Source organism: Glycine soja, chromosome 20 (genome assembly GCF_004193775.1).
Source record: "Glycine soja cultivar W05 chromosome 20, ASM419377v2, whole genome shotgun sequence".
Taxonomy (NCBI): Eukaryota; Viridiplantae; Streptophyta; class Magnoliopsida; order Fabales; family Fabaceae; genus Glycine; species Glycine soja.
Window position 1 is genome coordinate 6,407,468 of NC_041021.1, and position 23,596 is coordinate 6,431,063.

A 23,596-nucleotide genomic window follows, 5' to 3' on the forward strand; every position below is an offset into this window, starting at 1 on the left:
CCAAGGCTCTTGCATCTTGCCTTACCTAACTCTCTCTCACCTAAAACACTTTACTTGTTTTTTGCAATCTATACATGTCTTGAAAACATTGCATTCATCTCTTACATTTTTTCCTCTTCCCATTCCATTCACCTCTTTGTCATGATGAAAAACAATTCCATGCCGAACTCTCTTTCCTAGAATTTCCTCTCTCCAACTCGAACAAGGGATCCTTTTGGGATCACCTTACTAGCATTCACAACCCCACCTACCAAGATGCCACGAGGCAGGCCATCAGGCTCCAAGAATAAGCCCAAGACCACTTCCCTCCTAGTGGCCCAACCCGTTGAGCCCTCCATGAAGCTTGTCATCATCAACGTTGACCGAGGTAAGGACATCATGCAAACTATTCTTAATGTCGCTCACCAGGGTTGCGTCAGCCTCACTGTCCTCAGCGCCTCTGGCACAGTCACTAGTGTGACTCTTTGCAACTCACCCAACGATGGCGGTGGTGCCCTCATGCTCCATGGGCCTTTCACCTTACTCTCCATCAATGGCTCATACTTCTACAACAACAACCAATACAATCTTCACTCTGGAGCAACCCGTTCCCCTCCTGTATCCTTCGGGATCCACCTCTCCACCTCTAAGGGCAAGATCCTTGGCGGTGCAATTGGCGGCAATGTCATCGCCGGTGACGATGTCAGCATCACACTCTCCACCTTCAGCCACCCTGAGATTTACATGTACGTTCCTAAGGATGAGGAAGAAGACAATGATGAAAAAAAACAATAACACCAACAATTACAAATAACTTAGTGATCCTTGTGGGGTTGGAGACTTGATGGAGTTCAACATAGTTAGTTGTGGAATCTGTGGGTGATGAATGAAGTGAAAGTGATGATGTGGGAGCATGTACGCAACAAAGATCTCTCTGAATGTTTCATGTTTTATTCAACGTTTTGTGTTATTTTATTTATGTTTTGGGTATTACTTGAAGTGTGTCAAGGGGGAGAATAAGAGGAAGGTTGTCTACAAATTTGTTGGTTTCTTTTGTAAGATAAGTTATGTGCCAACATACTTGTTTCAAGTAATCTATTTTAAATGAATTTCTTCAATAACTCAACACCTCTTTTTTTAATTAGTTTCATTTTCGTTCAAGTGTTATGTTCCTTTGAGAGAATTATGAGTTCATAGTCAGTGGAAGATCTTCTATGATGGTGCGTTATGGAAATAATTATTGTATTTTTTAAAAAAGTTATTTTCAACAAAAAATTAAAGCAAGACTATTTAATCTACCTTGTGACATATTGCAAATAGCATTTTAATTAATTCAATTTCAAAAAAAATTCTTTCAGCAGATGCATCAGTATTAAAAATACATAATATTGTTTTATAAGCTATAATGCATTAGAAAAAAAATGTCTTTAAAGAACTCAATATCATAAGGCTTATTTTTTATTCAATTGTCAAGACATCTCTAATGAATTTTTATTCTTCAAATAAATTTTCACCATTCAAATACGAATTATCATGTTTTGGATAAGCTTCAAGATATTTACAATGTAATTTCATTTCTAGTTAAGAGAATGATTTAAGTCTTTCAACACTAAACAAAAAATCCAAAAATTTCCCACATGTAAGTTATACTGCTTAAATCTTCTTTTAAGTGAGCCAATTTCTTATCTACAATCTATAAAAAAGGGCTTCAATACATTTTCAATCGTTGGAAATTTAGCACTTTTTAGTTTTTCGTCCTTACAATTTTTAATATACAATATATAAAAAAGCCAACGTAGTTAGTTGATGACAAAGTGGGCGTCGGTAGCAATCAACTGACAAGATTAGCCAATATTGTGATATCTATATTAGCTAACAGGGCGATAAAGGGCAAAATTGTTAAAGCAATTGGGAAGAGCCTATTATTTGAACATGCTATGACTTAGGGGACATGATAGGCAATGTTTGTGACAAGGGAAGTGGTTAAATAAAGTAAGCCATGATTTCCTATATTTTGAGGGTAGTGATTATGAGCCGGTTGTGATTTATAAACCGTTTTTATCCCTATAAATTGGAGAAAATGTGATGTACTAAAGATCCATGATCTCAATCAAACAAAAATAACTTTTGCTGAGTTTTACAATTCTTTTACCATTTCCATTGTCTTTAATCACATTTTTTTTTAACTTTCAAGCTCTTTACTTTAGTCGTTATTGTGTTCATTTACGAGTAGATTAACATAGAAACCTCAAAAAATACTATTATTGAGTGGACTAAGAGACTAATGAGGGAACAAAATCCCTTCCTTGAGTCAATCGCTTCAAGGGAATCAATTGTGTTTGTCAACACTACGAATAATTAGAGTTTTCTTAAGTCACTAGGAGGTATCAGAACTTCTTAATTTGCCCCTAACTAATCCTCCACCTATCGAGTTGGCCTAATTTGGGATAAAGTCATATCTCCTATCGTGATCCACTTCATTTTAAAGTTTTGGAATGAATCCTAAACCTTGGTTAATTAAAATACCCAACTATTGAACCACATGTGTCAATGACTTCTGATTTTTCTATATTGGATACCAACCTTAAATCATATAACCTTTTTATAAATAATTTTCTCCAAGACTTAAAACTTTTTGTTACATTATTGAGAATCTAAGGTTCCCTCATGATGAATATTAATTGTATATAAAACAATAGTCACATAAAACAAGTTATAGAAGTATTCATAACAAAAAAGAGCATCAAAAATTTATGAAAGACATCCGCACCTGTGATGATGATCACTGACAATAACAATCAATTTTGTGATGACAATGCAAACCTCAAAAGGAAAAGTGCCTACAAATTAAAATTACAACTACAAACTGTTATTTAAAGGGACTGACATAAAGAAAAATATCTAAAGGACTAAAATTAAAAAATAAAAAATATTTAAAGGTGCACTTCGCGCATAAGTGCACACTAAGTCCAATTGACAGTAAAAACTTTCCTTACGCACATAGTTTATGGGACAACCTATATGACATACGATGATGGATTATTTTATGGTCTGGTTCGTATTTTTTGTTTGCGTTCTCATTCTTGATGTCAATTAAGCGTTAAAAATGTGATGTGCAGAATTTTTTTCAAATAAGTGAGCTATAGTATATTCAACACATAATTGAACATTTTTATTATCATCACTTTTTTAATTAAACTATTTTTCTACATCCATTGACTTGATAATTAATATTTTATGAAAAAAATTAACATAATACTCTATTAATCAATTTCACATTAAACCTAAGACTTATAAGATTAACTTAGTAATAAAGAAAGAAAAAACATTATGGGCTCAAATCCTCTTATTAAAAAAAAATTACAAACAATCAAGAACAAATCCATAAACATATTAAAGGGAAGTAGTTTTTATTTTTTTTGTGCAGTTATTTATATCTAACTCTTAATAAATATTAATTTTTTATAAAATAAAACCATTACTAATTTTTTGAGAAAAAAATTGAATATAAAATTAAGATAGATCCACTACTAGAAGAAAAAAAATATTAGACAAACATAAATTCAACAACTTATTTTTCTAATTCATTTTCTTCCATTATTTTTTAATTTATATTTTCTTTTTTCACATGTATATAAAGGATCCTTAGGGAGGGAGGGCTAGATCCTTCCTTGAATTTGTCTCTGCTAACAATTATTAACAATTAACATTTATTGATAAAAAATAGGATTAACACATCTACATTTGGTGTGCCTACTCTATTGGACCCCAAACTCTTCGTCGTGCTCAAATCCCTATTGCAATAGATGGACTTGCATGCTTTTGAGGTGGGCATGCATGCTTTTAATTTAGGTGTTGATTGTTTCAGGGTCCAATTAGGACGGCTAAAATGTGGAATGGGATTTGGATACAGAATCTAGGAATGATGCCATGGAAGTGGTGATGCTTCTTTAGATGGTGGTGTGTTTTAGGTTGTGATCTAGGTAGGAGATGAGTATCTAAGGAGGTTTGTTATGGTTTAAAAAAACAAAATTATCATAGTGACATTTTTTAATTACCAGTATTTAAAATTATGATTTTTATTATAATTTATTTTATTTTAAAAAAGTAAAATATATATGATTGCTAACATAGATCCATTTAAAATTTAGAAGGTGTATGTTAGCATGTAACAGATTTTCATTTGGACAAAAACACCATTCTTTTCTTACTTAAACCAGCATAATTGAAAGGATATCTATGTAATTTCCATTTTATTTTATTTTAAATACTTTAAAAATAGGGATTTGAAGTGATTTTAAAAATTAAGATAAAATGAATGTTACATAATTATCCTTAAATTTTTATTGATTTAAGTAAAAGACAAAAGTTTTTTTTTTTTTGTGTGTAAATGAAAAGATGTGGAATGCTAACATACAACTAAATTTTAACTGGATTTATATTAGTAATATGTGTGTGTCAAAGGATCCATTTGCAAAAGGCGTAATTCATTATACTTACATCAAATCTAAACCATTGATCCATGTTAATCCAATGTTTTATGATATTTCAACCAAAAAAAATTAACAAGTTGTCATGTCATGAACTTGCCCAATTCTCTCCAAGTATGCTCAGCATCTTCGAGGGTGATGCAATCCTATCTCGCAAGGGCATTGGATAGTAAACTCCAAGAAGATTGGGTCAGAGATGCAAGAGAAGATCTTAGGGTAAATTTCGGGCCCATGGGCTAAGTATGAGCCCGCTTATTTTTGTACATATTAGATTAAGGTTTCATTATTTTTGGCCTTGTATTTAGGGCTCTATAATATAGGTAAGGTAGCCTAGAAATGTAGGATTTTTCAGCCCTTGTATTTTAAGGCACCTAGACTAGTTTTTGTATTAGGGGTAATTTTGTATTTTCATATGCATTAAGTGAATATTTGATATGTGTGGTTGGAAATAAATTTAATTGAATTGGGAGAAGCCCAATCCAATTAAATTTTAGAGGGGGAGGTGAGCATTTGCTTGCTACATCCCATTGTCACATCATATAGTAACACTTTGTGCATGTCCTTCATGCTTTACATGCCTCATGACACCTAAGCACACTTAGTGGAGAATCTTGGACTTGATCTTGGATTAGTGGGCTGAACCATAGCTAAAATTCACTAATCATAATTAGTGAAATTTTGGCTCCAAAATTTGGCTCCACAAATTCAATTTCAAATTCAAGTGAAATTTGAATAGAAATTCAAATTTCCCTCCAATTTTGTGTGACACTTAGGCTATAAATAGAGGTCATGTGTGTGCATTTTTTCAACTTTGGTCATTTGAAAATTACACTTCAAAGTTCAGACCTCAATTGAGGTACAAAATTTCGGGCTCCTTCTCTTCCTCTCCCTCCACTCATCATCTTTTTCCTTCAAGCTCTTATCCATGGCTTCCTATGGTGGTGAACTTCTTCTTGACTCATCTTCTCCTTGAAGTGGTGTCTCCAACCATATTTCTTCCTTCTGCATTCCGCTGCTATGATCTTCAAGAAGCAAAGGACTCCATTGATGAAGAAGATCCAAGGCCTACAAGCTCCACATGGAGCTACATCAGAAGGGTCATGGGAGAAGCCAGATTCTTCAACCGCACCATCTAAGCTTGTTGACAAAGACCAAGAATGATAAGAAGGAAGAAAATAATTACAATCTAATTATCTAATGGTCATATCCTTCATGGGGGTTGATTTGTACTCTAAAGAATTAATTGCAATTGATCAACCAAAAATAGTTTTTGCCAATTCTAAATTCCTCTAATATTAAAATTCGGATTTGAATAAAGAGAGCAATCATTGATAATAGACTTAGTGTAAGATTAAACGTCTTATGTGAGTGACATGTGGGTTATTAAGGATTAATAATTAAATAATTATTTGTTATGGATTAAGTTGTAAATCGGTCATGGGCTTAAGTGGAGCAGTTTCTAGATACAACTCCTATTTGATGGGAGTAGTGGTTATAAAGGGATCAATAGCCACTAACGTGAAATAAGATCCCTTTTCCAACATTAGAATATTCTCTCAATCCTAGTCATCAACACAAAAGACAGAAAGAATAGAAAGAAGATTTAAAGGAAGTTAAATCTCTTTTCTCTTATTTTTCAATGAATCATAGCGCACTGGATAGCGATCTCACTATGGAAAAAGGTATACATTATTTATATATTATTTGTGAGAATCATATATTTCAAGATCCTGTTTGATTTTCTATTATTGTAATTCTTAGAAAAACCATTAAAACTTACACTCGGCACATCCAGTCTTGGAGGAACTTGTTGGAGCCTATATTGTGGTTGTGACGGCATACTACAACCACTGCAATACGCTTGAACTATTGAAGAACTGCTATAGCTAGAGAAGAAGACACTGAACGGACTTGGAAAGGGTTGGGCAAATTCATGATGTGGAAGCATGCTATTTTTTTTGTTGAAATATTATAAACCATTGGATTAACATGAATCAATGGTTTATATTTTGTGTCCGTTTAATAACTTACACCTGCCGTAAATGGATCTTATCCTTATGTGTGTGTGTGTGTGTGTGTGTGTCTATATATATATATATATATATATATATATATATATATATATATATATTCCTTTCACATAGACCACATATGTAAAATTTGATATTAATCCAAAATCATTTGTTACCTCCTTCATATAAATTTAAATCAACACAAATATAATTCAATAATTGGATGGATAAAAATCACATATATATCAAGTTATAAAAATAGTATAATAGTTGTCAAAGTTTCACTGATATAATTTGATCCGTTCTCTATAAATATGTCATTATTATATAAAGTTAAGTAATGCTTCGTATATTGAATTTAAGAAAGTATTCAAAGAGTCATCGTAAGTATTAATAATCACTTTTTTAACTTCCGATAAATCCCCTTTGAAGAAACGAATGTGTAAGTATCAAATTTGATCATGAACTGGAAGATACATGGAATGTGAGATGTGTCCAAAGTTCGAACAATCAAATCAATGTAGTATATGAAAGGCGACAAGATAAATTTATATTATATAAATATATTTATTGTGAATGATGTCATTAAATCTAATAAATGCGTCTGATTTTTTGACTAAAATAAATTTGGATATTAGTAAATAAGGAATTAATATTTCATAAACATAACAAAGAATTAAATATTTATGACACACATGACACTTTATAACAGAAATGACATAATGGTATGTAAAAAAGGAAAAAAGTGAAGGAAAATTTCCATGGACTATCTGTTGGACCTTGTGGCCTCAATAACTTGAGAGGGATAGGCTTAGAATGCAGAAGAAGTAGCAATCAATTTAAGAATTTTCTTTAAATATGAAAGAAAAAATTGATTGCAACAAAATAAATAAGATAAGGGAAGAGAGAATGCAAACACAATTTTAGACTAGTTCGGCAAATTCCGTGCCTACGTCCAGTACTCAAGCAACCCACTTGAGATTTCCACTATCTTTGTAAAATCCTTTACAATTTCTGAACCACACAGGGACAACCCATCCCTTGTGTTTAGGAATCCTTACAACTCAAGAGACCCTCGGTCCCTTAATCAATCTCATTGAGTAAGAAGAATGGAAGAAGAATTCTCTCTTCAAGAGAAGAATATTACAATGAAGATCCATGGATGAACTCTTAATGGATTTGCAAGTCTTTGCCCAAGAGTTCTTGAGAGAGCATTTGGCAATGAAGTTCTCTTGGAATCTCTCTCATTGTCTTTTGAGAGGATAAGACATTTTGGACCAGCAAAACTCTCTTAATCTTTTGAAAGGATAGAACATTTTGACCAAGCAAAACTCTCTGCTCAAAATTCGTGCCCAAGTCATCTATTTATAGGCCATTGATGGCCATTCACAAATCCAATGAAAAGATGTGACTGTTGGCATATTTTCTAAAAACTCTCGACTGGTAATCGATTACAATGTTTGTGTAATCGATTACACAGTTATAATTTGAAGGGTCATGACTTTTGAATTTGAATTTAGGAGTTTCGTTGCTGGTAATCGATTACAGACATATGGTAATCGATTACATGTTGAAAATTCAAATTCAAAACCCTTTTCAACAGCTCTTTTTCAACCCTGTCTTCTGGTAATCGATTACATTGCCTGGTAATCGATTACCAGAGCCTTGAATGTCTTGAAAGCACTTTGTTTTAAGGCAAGGGTTGATCTTGAGTTAATCTTGAAGCAAGGCTTTGTTTGTTGAAGCAATCTTGTATTAATCTTGAAGCCATGCTTATCTTTTGAAGCAACATTGTTTGATTCTTCTTTTGACATCATCAAAATCATTTATACATACATTCACATTCTCCCCCTTTTTGATGATGACAAGCATGTGATTTCTTCAAGACACCATCAAAGCTTGCATGATTTACACTATCCATAATGGAGTAATGAAATTAACAACTTGAATTGAACATGGTGTAGTCCAATCGGACATCCATAGCCCGTTCCTTCAAAACACCATTTACTTGTGACTTAGGTTCTTTCTGTTTCATTTGTCTTCATGCTCAACTTTAGAGACAGCAAATTAATTAAACCTTTAAGGACCCATTAAGACAAACAAGTATTTTCAATATCACACAAAAGGAAAGTTTATTAGCAAAATAAGTTGAACCTTCCACACACACAGAAACTACAATTTCCAGTTAACATGATTAATAACCACACCTCAACAGAATAAAGACCCATTTAATATAAATAATCCATTTAATACCTCTTTTTGTTATACTTTTACACGTGGTGTTGACTAGCATTTATTGGCAATATTCATTTTCACTACTTACACCATCTAAGCCATCAACAAGAATGCTAGAAACAATCATGCAAAGCATAGAAGATCTTTGATTTTCCATGAACTCATAATTCTCTCACAAACAAATCACCAGAACACAAATTAGATTGATCAATAAATAGAGGCATTGATTAATTGAAGAAATTATTTTAAAATAGATAAATAGAAACCAACATGCTAACACATAATGTTTCCCCCAATAAAAAACACCAAGAAATAAAACATTGTAGAGAGCCCTCCTCTTATTCCACCCTTATGATGACACACTATAACAAATATCACACTTCTACTAAGACCTAAAACATAAATAAAACAAAACAAAACAAAAAAATGACACATTTAGAGAGATCTTCGTTGGGTTCAATTATTTGTTGTGTCCTTGCCCCTATTTCATCACTTTCACATCATTCAACACCCACAGACTCCACAGCTAACCATGTTGAACCCCAATTGATTGCTACCCCCATTGGAATCAACAAGGTTGTTATAATAATTCTTTTTGTCATCATTGTTACCTTTGTTTCCTTCAAGAATGTACTTGTAAATCTCAGGATTCCTAAAGGTGGAGAGTGTGATCTTAACATTGTCACCGACGATGACTTAGTTGCCAATGGCACCACTAGTGACTTGGCCTCGAGAGTTGGAGAGATTGATCCTGAAGGATAAAGGAAGGGGAAGGGTAACTCTGTAGTTAAGGTTGTAGTGGTTGTTGAATAAGTATGAGTTGTTGAGGGAGAGCAAGGTGAAGGGCCCATGGAGTGTTAAGGCAACATCGCCATGGAGTGAGTTATGAAGGGTCACCTTGGTCACTGTGCCAGAAGTGCTAAGGACTGTGAGGTTGACGTGACCTCGGTGAGCAATTTCAAGAATGGGCTTTATGATGTCCCTACCTAAGTTCACATTAATAATCACGAGCCTCAGAAATGGCTCACTGAGTTGGGCCATGGGGAAGGAAATGATCTTGCGCTTGTTCTTGGAGCCTGATGGCCTGCCACGTGGCTTCTTAGGAGGTGGGGATCGAGAAGGAGATCCTCTTGGGACTGATTTGTTGCATCACGTGGTGGTGGTGGATGGTGGGAGCATTGAGAGGTGGAGCCAATGTGGTTTTCCAAAAAGGATGTTGATCCTAAGTCAAAGGAGGAGTTTTGGGAGATGGAAATTGCAACAAAATTGTTTGTCATTGTGACAAAGAGGTGTATGGTATGGGAGATGGACAAAGAAATGTTAGGGTGTATGAAGTCTCTAGAGATGCTTAGAGTGAAAGAAGAAAAAAAAGTAAAATATTTTGGGCAAGGGAAAGTTATAGCTAGATAGGGAACACGTAAGACTTGGTTGTGATAGTGTGATAGGGGATGGGGGAGACGATTAATTTTTAGTGTGGTGGTGGCAGTGACTTCTCTAAAGAGTTGAAGAGATAATAATCAAGGGGTGCTTGGAGAAAGGTTTCAAGTATGGAAAGTGGGCATAGATAGTGTTAGCATGGGTGGTTTTCAAAGTGTGGTTTCATTTTCTTCAAAATGTAACAAAAGATTTTAAGTCCTGGAGAATTTTATTTATAAAATGGTAACATAATTTAAGGTTGGTATTATAGTCAAAAGGTTTTGAAATCATTTATTGAAATGTATAGTAAAATTATTTGATAAGGAAGCTATGTTATGAATACACTAGTCATAATAAAATAAATAATGTTAGTGATACATTCTTTTTAGTGTATTATTTAATTAGGTCAAACTCACATTATACAAATTAATTACTTTCGAGTTTGTTGATCAGTTAGCGAGGGATTATTCCAACTTAATATGTTGTCTAGAGTTCAAATCTTGACAATGCTATTATGTATAATACTTAGAGAAAGTGTTTTGCTACCTATAGCAATGTTATTTAAGTTGGGCAAGACTTTCTTTCATGAAAGGTAAAACATGGTCTCGTTAGACTCATTAATTGAATAATAAAATTCAATGAGACACATTTTATTGTGTGAATTTTATTCAGTAATAAAATAGAAATAAAAATGTGTCATGAGAAACAAAGTTCAATTAAATTTTCAATATAATGTCAATTTTATATGGATTTTACACAATAATAAAATGTACGTTAAGATAAATAAGTTAAAAGTTGTATAAATCAAACCTTTCTAATTAAATTACCAAAAACTATGATGAGAAAACAAATAGTAAAATAGTTGAGCTCCGCAAATAATCATTTTTAATATACTTTTACATTTTTTTATCTCATTTATCTATCAAATTCATAATTAAAATTTATTTTTTCTACTTTGGAATAAATTATGTTATAAATATAATTGTAATAAAAATGACTCATGCTAGGAATGTATTTTTTAAAATATAATTCTTTTAATATATTTATTATTTAAAAATAATTTTTTATTTTGGTGAAAATCAATTATGTCCTATTAAATGAGAAATAGAATTCAATGAAACACATATTTTTTTGTAATCTCTATATAAACTGAAGTCAATAATAAAATGTATATGAACAAAAATATATTCAAAATCCATTGTTTAAATTTTTCTAATGTAATTAGATTAAACAAATATAATAAGATAATATTAGTAAAACAGTTGACTTCGTTAAATAAAGCATTTGAAATTCATTTTTAAAGTTTTTTCTTCTTGTTTATCCGTAAAATTAACGATGTGAATAATTGACTCAGGATATATTGTTGGATCCCTATTAATTAATAATTAAAAGTTAGTAAATTGTATAAAAATAAATAAAATTTATAAGTTTTCTAATACAATATAAAAATCATGTTATAAATCTATATATAATAATAAAATTTGAAATTTTATTGATGTATGTTTCGATTAAGTTTTTATTAGGTAAATTTATTATTAGACCTGTTAAATGAGAAATATAATTTAACCAGATTTTTATTTTTATATAAATTTTATTATAATTTCATCTAATAATAAAAATTTTGTTAAAAAAATGTTACCTATGAATCATTTAGGCCTAGAGGTCTTCCCTGTCTTCAAATGATGCACCATTTCAGCCCTCTAATATATATATATATATTTTTTTTTTTTTTTTTTTTTTGAGGAAAACATCCCCCTAAATTTTTATGTATTGGAAAATTATGAATTACTTATATTTTCTTATAATACTAGAGAAAAAATATGTTGATTTTATTTTACAATAATTGAGTTCTTTAATATGTAAATTTAATGGAATCTGTCTTTGAATTATATTTAGTCGTCTTATACGATTAACTTTTGTATAGATAATCTTTTCCAAAACTTGTATAGTTCCCTAATTTATGGCTATTTTGTAGTAATTTTGTAAATAAATCTTGTTTTATTATTAAAGCTATCTCTAGAATATTTTCATTTGGATTTAATGATAAAACCCGTGCAATTTCAGGTTAAAAAGAGGCTAAGTCATGAAGTGCTAAAAGTGACAGTTGAGCTTAGCTCATCAGTTGGGCTAAGTGCGCATCCACCGCTAAGCGCAGCTTCAACGTGCTTAGCATGATAGAAGAATCTGGTAGAGCATCAATATCAAGACCGCACGCTTCAGAGCCTATTTAAAGCCTGTCTTGTGCATAATTAGGGTAAAGGAGATGATTGGAAGAGAATTCCAGAGCACACCACAGTGCCTATTTCGGGAAAAGAGCTCTGGAGGTAGCAAGAGGAGCAACTTTTGCAGAGAGACCTAGGTTTTGTAATTAGAGGGAGATTAGTAAGTTGCAAAGTGATTGTGAAATGCAAATCAAAATGAAGAGTCACATCTGTTGATGTGTAATCGATTACACCTTAATGGTAATCGATTACCAGTGACTGATTTCGAAAAATACATTTCCAAAAGTCACAACTCTTTAAGTGACTCCTTTCTGAAGATTCTTTCAAAAGTCACAACTTTTTTAAGTGACCAGTTTTAAAGAAATTGCCAAGAGTCACAAACTTTGACTTGAGTCATCAAGAGATTATAAATATGTGACCATGGCATGAATTTGAAAATGATCTATCATCTATCTTTCAATCTATCTATCAGTTTCTTCTTTCATCTCTTTCAACACTTTCAACAGATCTTTCTGATTTATTTCTCTTCATCTTTCTAAAAGTTTTTGTTCAACACTTTCTCTTCCAAGAAAAGTTCTTTGTTCAAAAACTTGTGCTATTCATCTTTTTCATTCTCTTCTTCCTTTGCCAAAAGAACAGAAGGACTAACCGCCTGAATTCTTTTGTGTCTCTCTTCTCCCTTACAAAAGATTCAAAGGACTAACCACCTGAGAATTCTTTTGATTCTTCCCTTCCCCTTAAGCAAAAGATTTCAAAGGACTAACTGCCTGAGATATCTTTTGATTAGTCAAGACACGTTAATAATTAATTCAACCCCCCTTCTTAATTAATCCGAGGCCACTTGATCCAACATCATATAGAACCTGTTGAAGACCCAAACATGGCTGAAGAGCCAAGAAGAGTAACCCTAGAGGATTATTCAAGTTCTACTGTGCCACAATTTTTTACCAGCATTGCACAGCCAGAAGTTCAAGCTCAGTCAATCACTTATCCTCCTTCTTTGATATAGCTGATTCAAAATAATCTGTTTCATGGTCTACCCAATGAAGACCCTTATGCTCACTTGGCCACCTATATAGAGATATGCAATACTATTAGGCTGGCGGGTGTGCCTACGGATGCAATCAGGTTGAGTCTGTTCTCATTTTCTTTAGCTGGAGAAGCTAAGAGATGGCTTCATTTGTTTACAGGAAATAGTCTGAAGTCATGGGATGAAGTAGTAGAAAAGTTCTTGAAGAAGTACTTCCCTGAATCGAAGACTGCAGAAGGCAAAGCTGCCATCTCTTCGTTCCACCAGTTTTCAGATGAATCGTTGTGTGAGGCACTTGAAAGATTCAGAGGTTTATTGTGGAAGACTCCGACTCAAGGTTTTTCTGAACCAATACAACTCAATATATTTATAGATGGATTGAGACCACAATTTAAGCAACTCTTGGATGCTTTAGCTGGGGGTAAGATCAAAATGAAGACCCTCGAGGAAGCAATGGACTTAATTGAAACCATGGCTGCTAGTGACATTACCATTCTAAGAGACCGAGCCTGCATTCCTACCAAGAAAAGCTTATTGGAGCTAACCTCACAGGACGCTCTGTTGGCACAAAACAAGTTGCTATCCAAGCAATTAGAGGCATTAATAGAAACACTCAGTAAGTTGCCAACTCAACTTCATTCTGCAAAAACTTCACATTCTTCTATTTTGCAGGTTGCAGGATGTACAATTTATGTTGGAGCTCATGAATCAGGATGTTGTATCCCTAATGCAGAGCAAATTACACATGAAGTTAATTAAATGGGGAATCAGCTCAAAGGCAATTTCAATACAAGTGGATTTCCAGGATTTCAAAACAACCAGCAGTATTAACAGCAGAGATAGTGGCAAAATCACCCTGGTAACCAATTCAACAAAGACCAAGGTGGTTCATCTACAAGGCCACAACAGCAGATGCCAAGTCTCTATGACCGAACCACAAAGCTGGAAGAGACTCTAGCTCAACTCATCGATGTGTCAATGTCTAACCAAAAGAGCACCGAGTCTGCAATTAAAAATCTGGAAGTTCAGGTGGGCCAACTTGCAAAGCAGTTAGCTGAAAGACTATCCAACAACTTTACAACAATTACAGAGAAAAATCCTAAGGAATAGTGCAAAGTTGTGATGACTAGAAGTAGAATAGCGATTCAAGCTGAGGAAAGTAAAGCTGATCAGAAGGTGGAGGGATTTAAACAACAGCTGGCTGATGAACCGGCACTAGAACCGGTTGATGATTTTGTTGAACTTGAAGAAATTGTTCAGCAAGAAGAAGGTGATGAAGAAGAAGAGACACCAATAAGAGACTCTCAAGAGAAAATAAAGAAGGAAGAAAAAGAAAAAGAAAAAGAAATAAAAAAAGAAGAAAAAGAAAAAGAAAAAGAAAAAAAGTTGAAAAATGAAAAACGAAAAGAGAAGGTTGTTGAGATTGAGAAGAAGAAGAGCAAGAGTGAGGCCAACATAGAAAAGAAGAAAGAGGCTACTCCTATTGAATGCAAGGAGGTACCTTATCCGTTGGTACCCTCCCAGAAAGATAAAGAGTGACATTTGGCCAGATTTCTAGATATCTTCAAAAAATTGGAAATTACTTTGCCTTTTGGAGAAGTACTTCAGCAAATGCCCCTCTATGCCAAATTTTTTAAGGATATGCTAACCAAGAAGAACCAGTACATCCATAGTGACAAAATTGTTGTGGAAGGTAACTGGAGTGCTGTCATTCAACGCATTCTTCCACCCAAGCACAAAGATCCTGAAGTTGTCACGATACCGTGTTTTATCGGCGAGGTTGTTGTAGGCAAAGCTCTCATAGACTTGGGAGCTAGTATCAATTTAATGCCTCTTTTCATGTGCCAGAGATTTGGAGAGATAGAGATAATACCCACATGCATGAGCCTTCAGTTAGCTGACCGCTCCATCACAAGGCCATAAGGAGTCATTGAAGATGTTTTGGTGAAGGTTAAGCACCTTATATTTCCAGCTGATTTCATTGTTATAGATATAGAAGAGGATGCTGACATCCCTCTCATTCTTGGCCGCCCATTTATGTCTAATGCAAGCTACATGGTAGACATGGGAAACAAGATGTTGCAGATGGGCATAGCAGATAAGAAGATCGGCTTTGATTTGTTCCATGAGGACAAAGATCCACCTAGCCAAAATGTCTGTCTGAAAGTGCATGTGATGGAGGAAAGAAGACTTGAGAAGAAGGTCCTTGAAGTAGGAACTTTTTTGGATCCTAGATAACTGAATGATGCATCAAGCTACTGATGTTAAAAGAGCACTTAGGATACCTTGCTTGTGTTTGTGATTAATTTCAGCTTGTTTAGTAATGAACAAGGGGTTTTAAGCTTGTGTGAAGAGATAGACAGAAAAAGACTTCATTTTTTTTTTTGCAATTGTCTATCTGCTAAGCGCAGACCTTGCGCTAAGTGCTCAGTCTTCACGTGCTAAGCATAGAGACCCCTGATTGGTTGGCTGAATAGTTCAGTTAAGCGCACATCACTGCGCTAAGCCTAACATCTTTACCATAATTGAACCTTAATCAGTGGGCTTAGCGTGGATGATGCGCTAAGCGCCACTTATCCTCTGGAAAATTTCATTGTTCGAGCGCTAAGAGTGCTATCCTGAGCTAAGCTCTAGATCCATTCTGGAATTTGAGCTTTCAAGTTGGCCTTAGCGGGGTAGGATGCGCTAAGCGCCAATCTCTTACTGTTTTTTAATTTTGGGAAGTGCGCTTAGCGTGCCTATTGCGCTAAGCCTGAACTACTCTCTGTAAGTTGAAGCTTGATGGCACGCTACGCCTCACATCTTAGGCTAAACGCATATTGCAGAAAATTTTGTGTTACAGAAAGTGCTAAGCACAACCTGCTGCGCTAAGCCCCAGATGCTTATTGGAATTTGAAACTTCAAGTTGGGCTTAGCGCGAGGCTAGGCTAAGCGCTTGGGTTTTTAAACTCAAACTTCACGTTGGTACGCTAAGTGCAGCTATGCGCTAAGCGCGCCATACGAATTTCAGCTTTTAAAAATCAAAGGCTGAAGCACTTTCGGTGCTACCTTTACACCCAAGCCTCTGCACCTTCTTAACTCTGAGAGTGTGTGCTCCCCTTTTGTGTGCTTATACTGACTGGTCTGCATTCTCCGTGCTTCATTTTGCATTACAATCCCAATCCAAGTAAGTGAGTACATTTCCATTTTCATTTTTCATGCTTCAAATCATAGGATAGATGATTTCTTTCTTTCTTAGTTAGTAATGTTGTTAGGTTAAGGTTTTTAGTTTTAGGGTTAGTCAGCTTAGAAGCCCATTAGGGGCAATGTGGCTGAAAAGGGTGAAGACCCCTGTGGTTCTATTTGGAAATCGCGATGAATGCGCTAAGTGCGCCTGCTGCGCTCAGCTTGTTCACCACAACTGTTAAAATTTTGGATTTCCAAATGATCACGCTAAGCAGACCGTGTCTCGCTAAGCGCATTCATCCCTGCTGATTAACGAAAATGATGAACCCGCTAAGCGCGTCTGTGCGCTAAGTGGGCCTAGTGTTCAGACATTAAGATTTTTGAAATTTTTGTTCAGCGCTAAGCCTGACCTGTCAGGCTAAGCGCCACTATGTTTTTGTAGTTGTCCTTTTGAATAAGGCTTAGTGCAGCTGCTGCGCTAAGCCCTTGTTGTGTGTTGAGGAGGTTGAGCTACGCACGCCCTGCTCTGCTAAGCTCAACTCTCTCACTGTTTTTGAGTTTTTGTAGTTAGGCTAAGCGCGCCTTGTGCGCTAAGCCTGAGTGTCATTTTGGTGAGGCTGAGCTAAGCGCGCTATGCTGCCCTAAGCCCAGACTCTCTTCTGTTTTGAAAATTGTAGACTTAGGCTAAGCCCAGCTTGCTGCGCTAAGCCTAATTTGCAGAAAAATATTTTTTGTGTCTTTAGGCTAAGCGCGAGTCTGCCGCGGTTAGCCCATGAGTAAAATTTTATAAGGCGCGCTAAGCCCAGCCTGCTGCGCTAAGCGCCCAGTCAAAATTTTAGTATTATTTTTCTATTTTTGTTGAAAATAACCTGTGCTAATCTCTTGTTTTTTATCTTATATTTTGCAGATGGCATCTAAGAAAAGGAAGGCTCCTTCTACACCTTCCCAAGTTAGATATGATCAGTCTAGGTTCACATCTCAAGAAGCTTGGGAGAGATATACTGATATAATTGTGCCTAGGAAACTATTACCAGAGAGAAATGTAGTAGTATATTACACTGAGTTTGATGAGTTCAAGGAGGAACTCAAGAGAAGACACTGGGATGAGGAGTTGACTGATTTTGCTGACTGCAGCATAGATGTTGCCATTGTGAAGGAATTTTATGCGAACCTCTATGACCCCGAGGATAAATCACCTAAGTAGGTGAGGGTAAGAGGTCATTTGGTGAAATTTGATGAAGATACTCTAAATACCTTTCTGAAGACTCCAGTGATTCTGGAAGAGGGGGAGAATCTCTGTGCTTATTCTAGGTTTACACTCTTGAGGCCTGATCCTTAGGAGTTAGCTGTCAAGCTTTGTATCCCAGGGAGGGGATTCGAGCTAAACGCTGATGGTCAGCCTTTGAAGATATTAAGGAAGAACATAACCAATTTAGCTCAGACATGGAGCATTCTTTCCTTCTCTAACTTGATTCCTACCTCCCACACATTTGATGTCACATTAGATAGAGCCAAGTTAATTTATGGCATCATTATGAAGATGCATATGAATGTGGGGTACGTCATCTCCCACCAAATCTTTATTACTGCACAACATGATTCATCTAGACTTGGATTCCCTGCCTTGATCACAGCTCTATGCAAGGCCAGAGGAATCCAATCAGATTCAAGATCCCTGAAGAGCCTGAGCCTTGCCATTAACTTGGCATGCATTAAAAAAAACTATTGGAATCTATATGATGCAACAATGACATTTAGAGGGCCAAGGAAGGCCAGGGGTAAGAGATCAGAGGTCCCCACTACTTCAGCAGCAGCAGAGACAACAACTCCTTCTTCTTCCACAACTCCAGCACCTCCCATTTCGACCCTAGCACAGACTCCGGCCATTCCTGCTCCATCTCCATTTCAGCTTCCAGCTCCTTTATTTGCAGGACCATCAGAATTTGTATTTGCACCACAGATGCTTCATTCCATGCTCCAGAGCTTACGCAGGGGGCAGACCATTATCATACAGAGCCTTCAGGGATTGGGCCTACCATCCATCATGAGCATGGATGAGTTTGATGCAAAGGTGGCCAGGCCAAGAGCCCAGCCTTCTCCTTCTGGAGGGGGTGGGGCCTTCGCAGCCTAGGAGCCTGAGCCAGAGGAGCCAACAACAGTAGTAGAGGGGGAGGATGAGCTCACCCTTCCTGGGCCATTTTATTATGATGCAGATGTACACAGGGCTCAGGAGGAGGAGACTGGCACAGACCAGATTCCAAAGCCATCTCCAGCATCCATACCTGATGATTCCATGCCATCTACACCAGCATCCGAGTTAGAGCAGCCTATCTCTCAAGATTCACTAGTTGCTCAGGTGTTAGATCTTAATGAGCATGCACAGGAGGAATCACAGGAGTAGGACATTTAAATTTGTGCATTTTGAACAATTTAGTTTATATTTTGAACAATTTAGTTTATTTCAGTTATTTTATGATCCATGTTCAGTCATTTAAATTTCACTCTTTATGTTTCAGTTCTTTAAATTTCAGTTATTTAAATTTCAGTTGTAGTGTAGTTGTTTGATTGCTTGTACAAAAAGCTTGTTTGAACAATGAACTGGTTGAATATGATATGCAGTGGATTGTTTTGTATGAAATGAGTGTTTGCGAATGAATTGATTGAGCAATTGTATGAATTGAGTGGATTGGAATGATTTGATAATTGTTTTGATCAAGCTTGCAACCATTAGAAGAGAATGAGTATGTGATTGGAAGTATGACCGAAAATGTTAGTTAGTTTGTCATATTGATTATGAAGGAATGCATTGACCGTATCCTGATGAGAGTGTGATCCTTAAATTTTGAGAGAAAGGACTATCATTTAGTACTGATTTTTGCACGAATCTCTGAAGTATGGACTAAATGCATGAAATTGAGGATGATGAAGGCCATGTTTGATTTTGATAGCCACTTAGCCAAAAAGCGGACCATGTGGTTGAATGATTTATCCCTTGCACCTAGTTTGGGCTGAATAAATTATTGATTGATTGAACCCTGAGCCTATATAGTGTTATCTCCTGCTACCTTGTCTTAGGTTGTAGGAGAGCATCATCCACAGGAAGCGTGGTTCAAAGAAAATTTGTCCCAAATTTAGGGGAGTAATTATCAAGGTAAATTTGTTCCAAATTTGGGGGAGACACTGGGTAAGAATTGAAATGGTCGAAGTAAATAGCATACACACACTATTTCTATATATCCATAATGTTTCTGTATATATGTTGTTCAAAAAAATAAAAAAAAAACTGTAAGTACAAATGAAATTAATAAGTGTGTAGGCTGCAAAGTAATGAAATGAAGCTGAGTGCCTAAATAAAAGGCAAGTATGGGGTGGGAATGAATGAAAAAGTGAAGGTTTATCTATGGATGAATGCTCTCCTAAAACCTAAGCTTTTGAATCCTAGAAAAAACATGAATTGTTGGCAGCCTAACCCCATTACAAGCCTAGAAAGTCCTTCGGATTCATTTTGTGTTCATTGTTGTATGATATGAGATGAAATGCAAAGGTTGGGACTTGTGTTAGTTGTTTATGATGGAATGAGCCTAAACACTTGAGCTTAAGTGAAACAATGACAGTGAGGTTTTGGTTGATGATCCTTCCTTGATTTCTATCATTGTTAGTAGCTTATTTCAGTTGTGACTCTAATGCATGTGTTCCTATCTTTGAAAAGCTGCATATTTGTGAAAAGCAATTGAGTGAAGCATTCCATGATATTCAATTCATATGGTTGAATTTCTCTGTGAAGCAAACGCCATTTTTGAGTGACCACTGTAGTTTGTCACTTGAGGACAAGTGAATTGTCCTTTCTTTGCTGGAGGACAAGCAAAACTGTAAATTTTGGGGAGTTTGTTAGTCGTCTTATACAACTAACTTATGTATAGAAAACATTTTCCAAATCTTGTATAATTCCCCTAATTTATGGCTATTTTGTAGTAATTTTGTAAATAAATCTTGTTTTATCGTTAAAGCTGTCTCTAGAATATTTCCATTTGGATTTAATGATAAAATATGTGCAATTTCAGGTTAAAAAGAGGCTAAGTCATGAAGTGCTAAAAGTGACAGTTGAGCTTAGCTCATCAGTTGGGCTAAGCGCGCATCCACCACTAAGCGCAGCTTCAACATGCTTATCATGATAGAAGAATCTGGTAGAGCATCAATATCAAGGTCGCGCGCTAAGCGCGAGATCAGTGCACTAAGCGCAGCAGTTATCTTCAGTCAGGCTCAATGCATGACTGGCGCTAAGCGCAACGTCACGGATTCAGAGCCTATTTAAAGCCTGTCTTGTGCAAAATTAGGGTACAACATAAAACACAACAACATGATTGATTAGAGAAACATCTTTATATACATCAGCTTGTTTGTTAGAAAGACCCAACACTTTTACTATTTTTAGCCTAGACTTAGTTTAATTCTATTCTAAACTATCAATCATCAATGTTTCTTTCAACAATGCCTTATTTCTGAATTTAACCCTGTTTAACACTAGTTCCCTAAGTTTGATACTCGGATTCATCCGTTTTAATTTTAAATACTTGACGACCCGATGCGCTTTCCGGCAAACCGGATTTCCCTTGAACATATTTGTGTAAAGAAAAATTGGACCAAAAAGTAACTGCAGGGGAAATCCAACAATTATCTTCTACTTGCTTAAATATAAATTATTTATTAAAATTTATAATCAAAGTTATCTAATATAGAAAATCAGAATTCATTGACACATGTGGTTCAATAGTTGAGTCTTTTAATTAACCAAGCTCTAGGATTCAATCCCCAACTTTGAATTAAAGTCGGGACTTGAGAGGATTGACGAGAGGTCGCGTGGTATGTTTTACTGAGCCCCACGGTGGGTGCCAAATGTTCTTACCAAAATTTGAAATCGTCACACATCAAGGTGGACGTGGCTGAGTGGGGTCCCGAGCGTCACACGTCGGCTTGGAGAGGTACCTTTGATAGAAGGGGGTACCTTCAAAACAAAGGACTCCCACGCTCAAGTAAGAATATCTATAAGGAGAGTAAAGCAAGTATATGTTGTAATGATGCTCGTATGAGCGAAAGAGAGAGAGGGAGGCACAAGATTGTTGTCGTGTGTTGAGTGTGTGAGAAAGTCGTGTAAATGGGTTCGATGGAACCTGTATTTATAGTAGTTAAGTGTGGGTTCGATGGAACCTGTATTCATGACTTTCGATTTCTTTTTCTTCTTCCTCCAACTTCCAAAGGTACTTCCGTCCACCATAACGTCTTCTTTTTTGTCTAATTTTGCCATCGGTCTGGGTGGCAGTTCCTCATCCAAGGATACTCGTTGAGGTGCTTCTAATAGTGAGTCCTCCTCTTCTAAAAGGGTGAGGGCTTTGCATCGAACACATGGGGGCACTCCTCGCCCTCATGAAGGGGCACAACCTTCTGCTATTGTTAGGCAGCCTATCCTGGTTACTGTGATCCTCCCCTCGTCTACTTTCGGGGGTGTAAGGAAAGGTAGTGGCAGTGGGGATGTGAGGGTGTTTCCCTGCGTGCGATGCAGCCTAAGTGCTAGGTCATTGACGTCCACCCCGATTGTTGCTGGCTATGAGTGGGTGAGGGATGACGTGCTGAATTATAGGACCTATTTGATCTTGGCGGTGAATGTCGTTGCGCTTCAGTGCCAAGTGAAGCTGGCGAACCCTAAGGGCTTGTGGGAGTGACGAATTCCCATTTTTAGGGTGGTGCCTGGTCATTCGCCTTTCTTTTCAATTATAGGTGTTTGTTTAAGGTCTTAGGTGTCATTCTACCATTCACCGCTTTTCAGTGTGCTCTGTTGGAGCACTTGAATGTGGCCCTTTCCCAGCTTCACATGGACAATTGAGCGATGGTGAGGACTTTTGAAATTTTGTTTACTTTTTTCAACATTCGATCAAGTGTGCCAGTCTTCTTGTTTTTCTTCCAAATGAAATTGTCTAGCAAGATTGTGTGGGTCTCCTTGAATAGTTTTTTCAAGTAGTTGTTCGAGTTTGACTCAAACATTTTTCGCCATTTTAAGCATTGGTTTTTCAAGGTCCTAGCTACTAATGTCGTGGCTGATGGCATGTCACTAATGCTTAATAGGGAGTGGGGGAGCCTCGCTTCCCATTCTACTAGCAGTCTGATCCCTCCTGGTTCAAGTTGTATAACGAGGATTTGTTGACCCTTGTGGAGAGGGTCTAAAAAGCAATTTTGGTGTAGTTGCTGGCCTCGCTAGCTGCACATGCCATTTTGTCTCTTCCTTCAGCGAGCAATCCTCTTGCTTCCTTGATGGTAAGTGCCTAACTTGCCCTCGTTTATGTCTGAGGTTGGTGTCGGCTAATGACAAACACATGTTTGTGTTGTTGTCTTGCTTGTTTTACAGGTATTATTGGTGACTTCACTTAGAGGCCACTTGTGAAGAAGGTCGGACCTGCAGGTGGGATCGTGCCACCATCTGTTGTTGCTCTGTCTGCTAGAGAAAGAGGCCAACCTGCTAGTGAGGGTGGTCCTATTATTGTTGCTATTGAGGTCACCCCCAGCATTCCTTCCTCTGTTTTGGCAAAGAGGAAGAGGGATGCTGTTGTTGAGCCATCTGGCCGTAAGAAGTCAAAGGCCCTTATGAGTCTTTGTGCCTTGAGATAGGCTCTAGGGTTCATGCCTACTGTGGGTTGCCTTCCGGCTGCATAAGATGTGCCTCTAGCTCCACCGGCTGCTACTGTTAGTGGTGTAAGCTCCATTGGAGCTTGTAGGCCTAGGATCTTCTTCATCAATGGATTCCTTTGCTTCTTGGAAGATGAATGGCAGTGGAATAGAGAAGGAAGAGACAGAGGAGACGCCACTTCAAGGAGAAGATGAGTCTAGAAGAAGCTCACCACCATAGGAGGCCATGGATAAGAGCTTGGAGGAAGAAGGAGATGAATGAAGGGAAAGGGAGAGAAGAGCACAAAATTTTGTGCTCTAAAAGAGCTCTGAAATCTGAAGTTAATATTCAAATGATCAAAGTCCAAAAAAATGCACACACATGACCTCTAT

The 23,596-nt window shown here is 36.4% G+C and overlaps 2 protein-coding genes across 2 annotated transcripts; one reads left to right on the forward strand and one right to left on the reverse strand.

Annotated features, from left to right (window-relative positions):
- Window positions 1-255: 255 nt before the first annotated feature.
- Window positions 256-774, forward strand: LOC114401823 (AT-hook motif nuclear-localized protein 17-like). Its single transcript, XM_028364408.1, has one exon. It carries the CDS (start codon window positions 256-258, stop codon window positions 772-774), a length of 519 nt encoding a protein of 172 aa, XP_028220209.1.
- An 8,638-nt stretch (window positions 775-9,412) lies between these two features.
- On the reverse strand, window positions 9,413-9,757 carry LOC114401824. The gene has a single exon (XM_028364409.1). The coding sequence runs from the start codon at window positions 9,755-9,757 to the stop codon at window positions 9,413-9,415; it is 345 nt and encodes a 114-aa protein (XP_028220210.1).
- Between the last annotated feature and the right edge of the window lie 13,839 nt (window positions 9,758-23,596).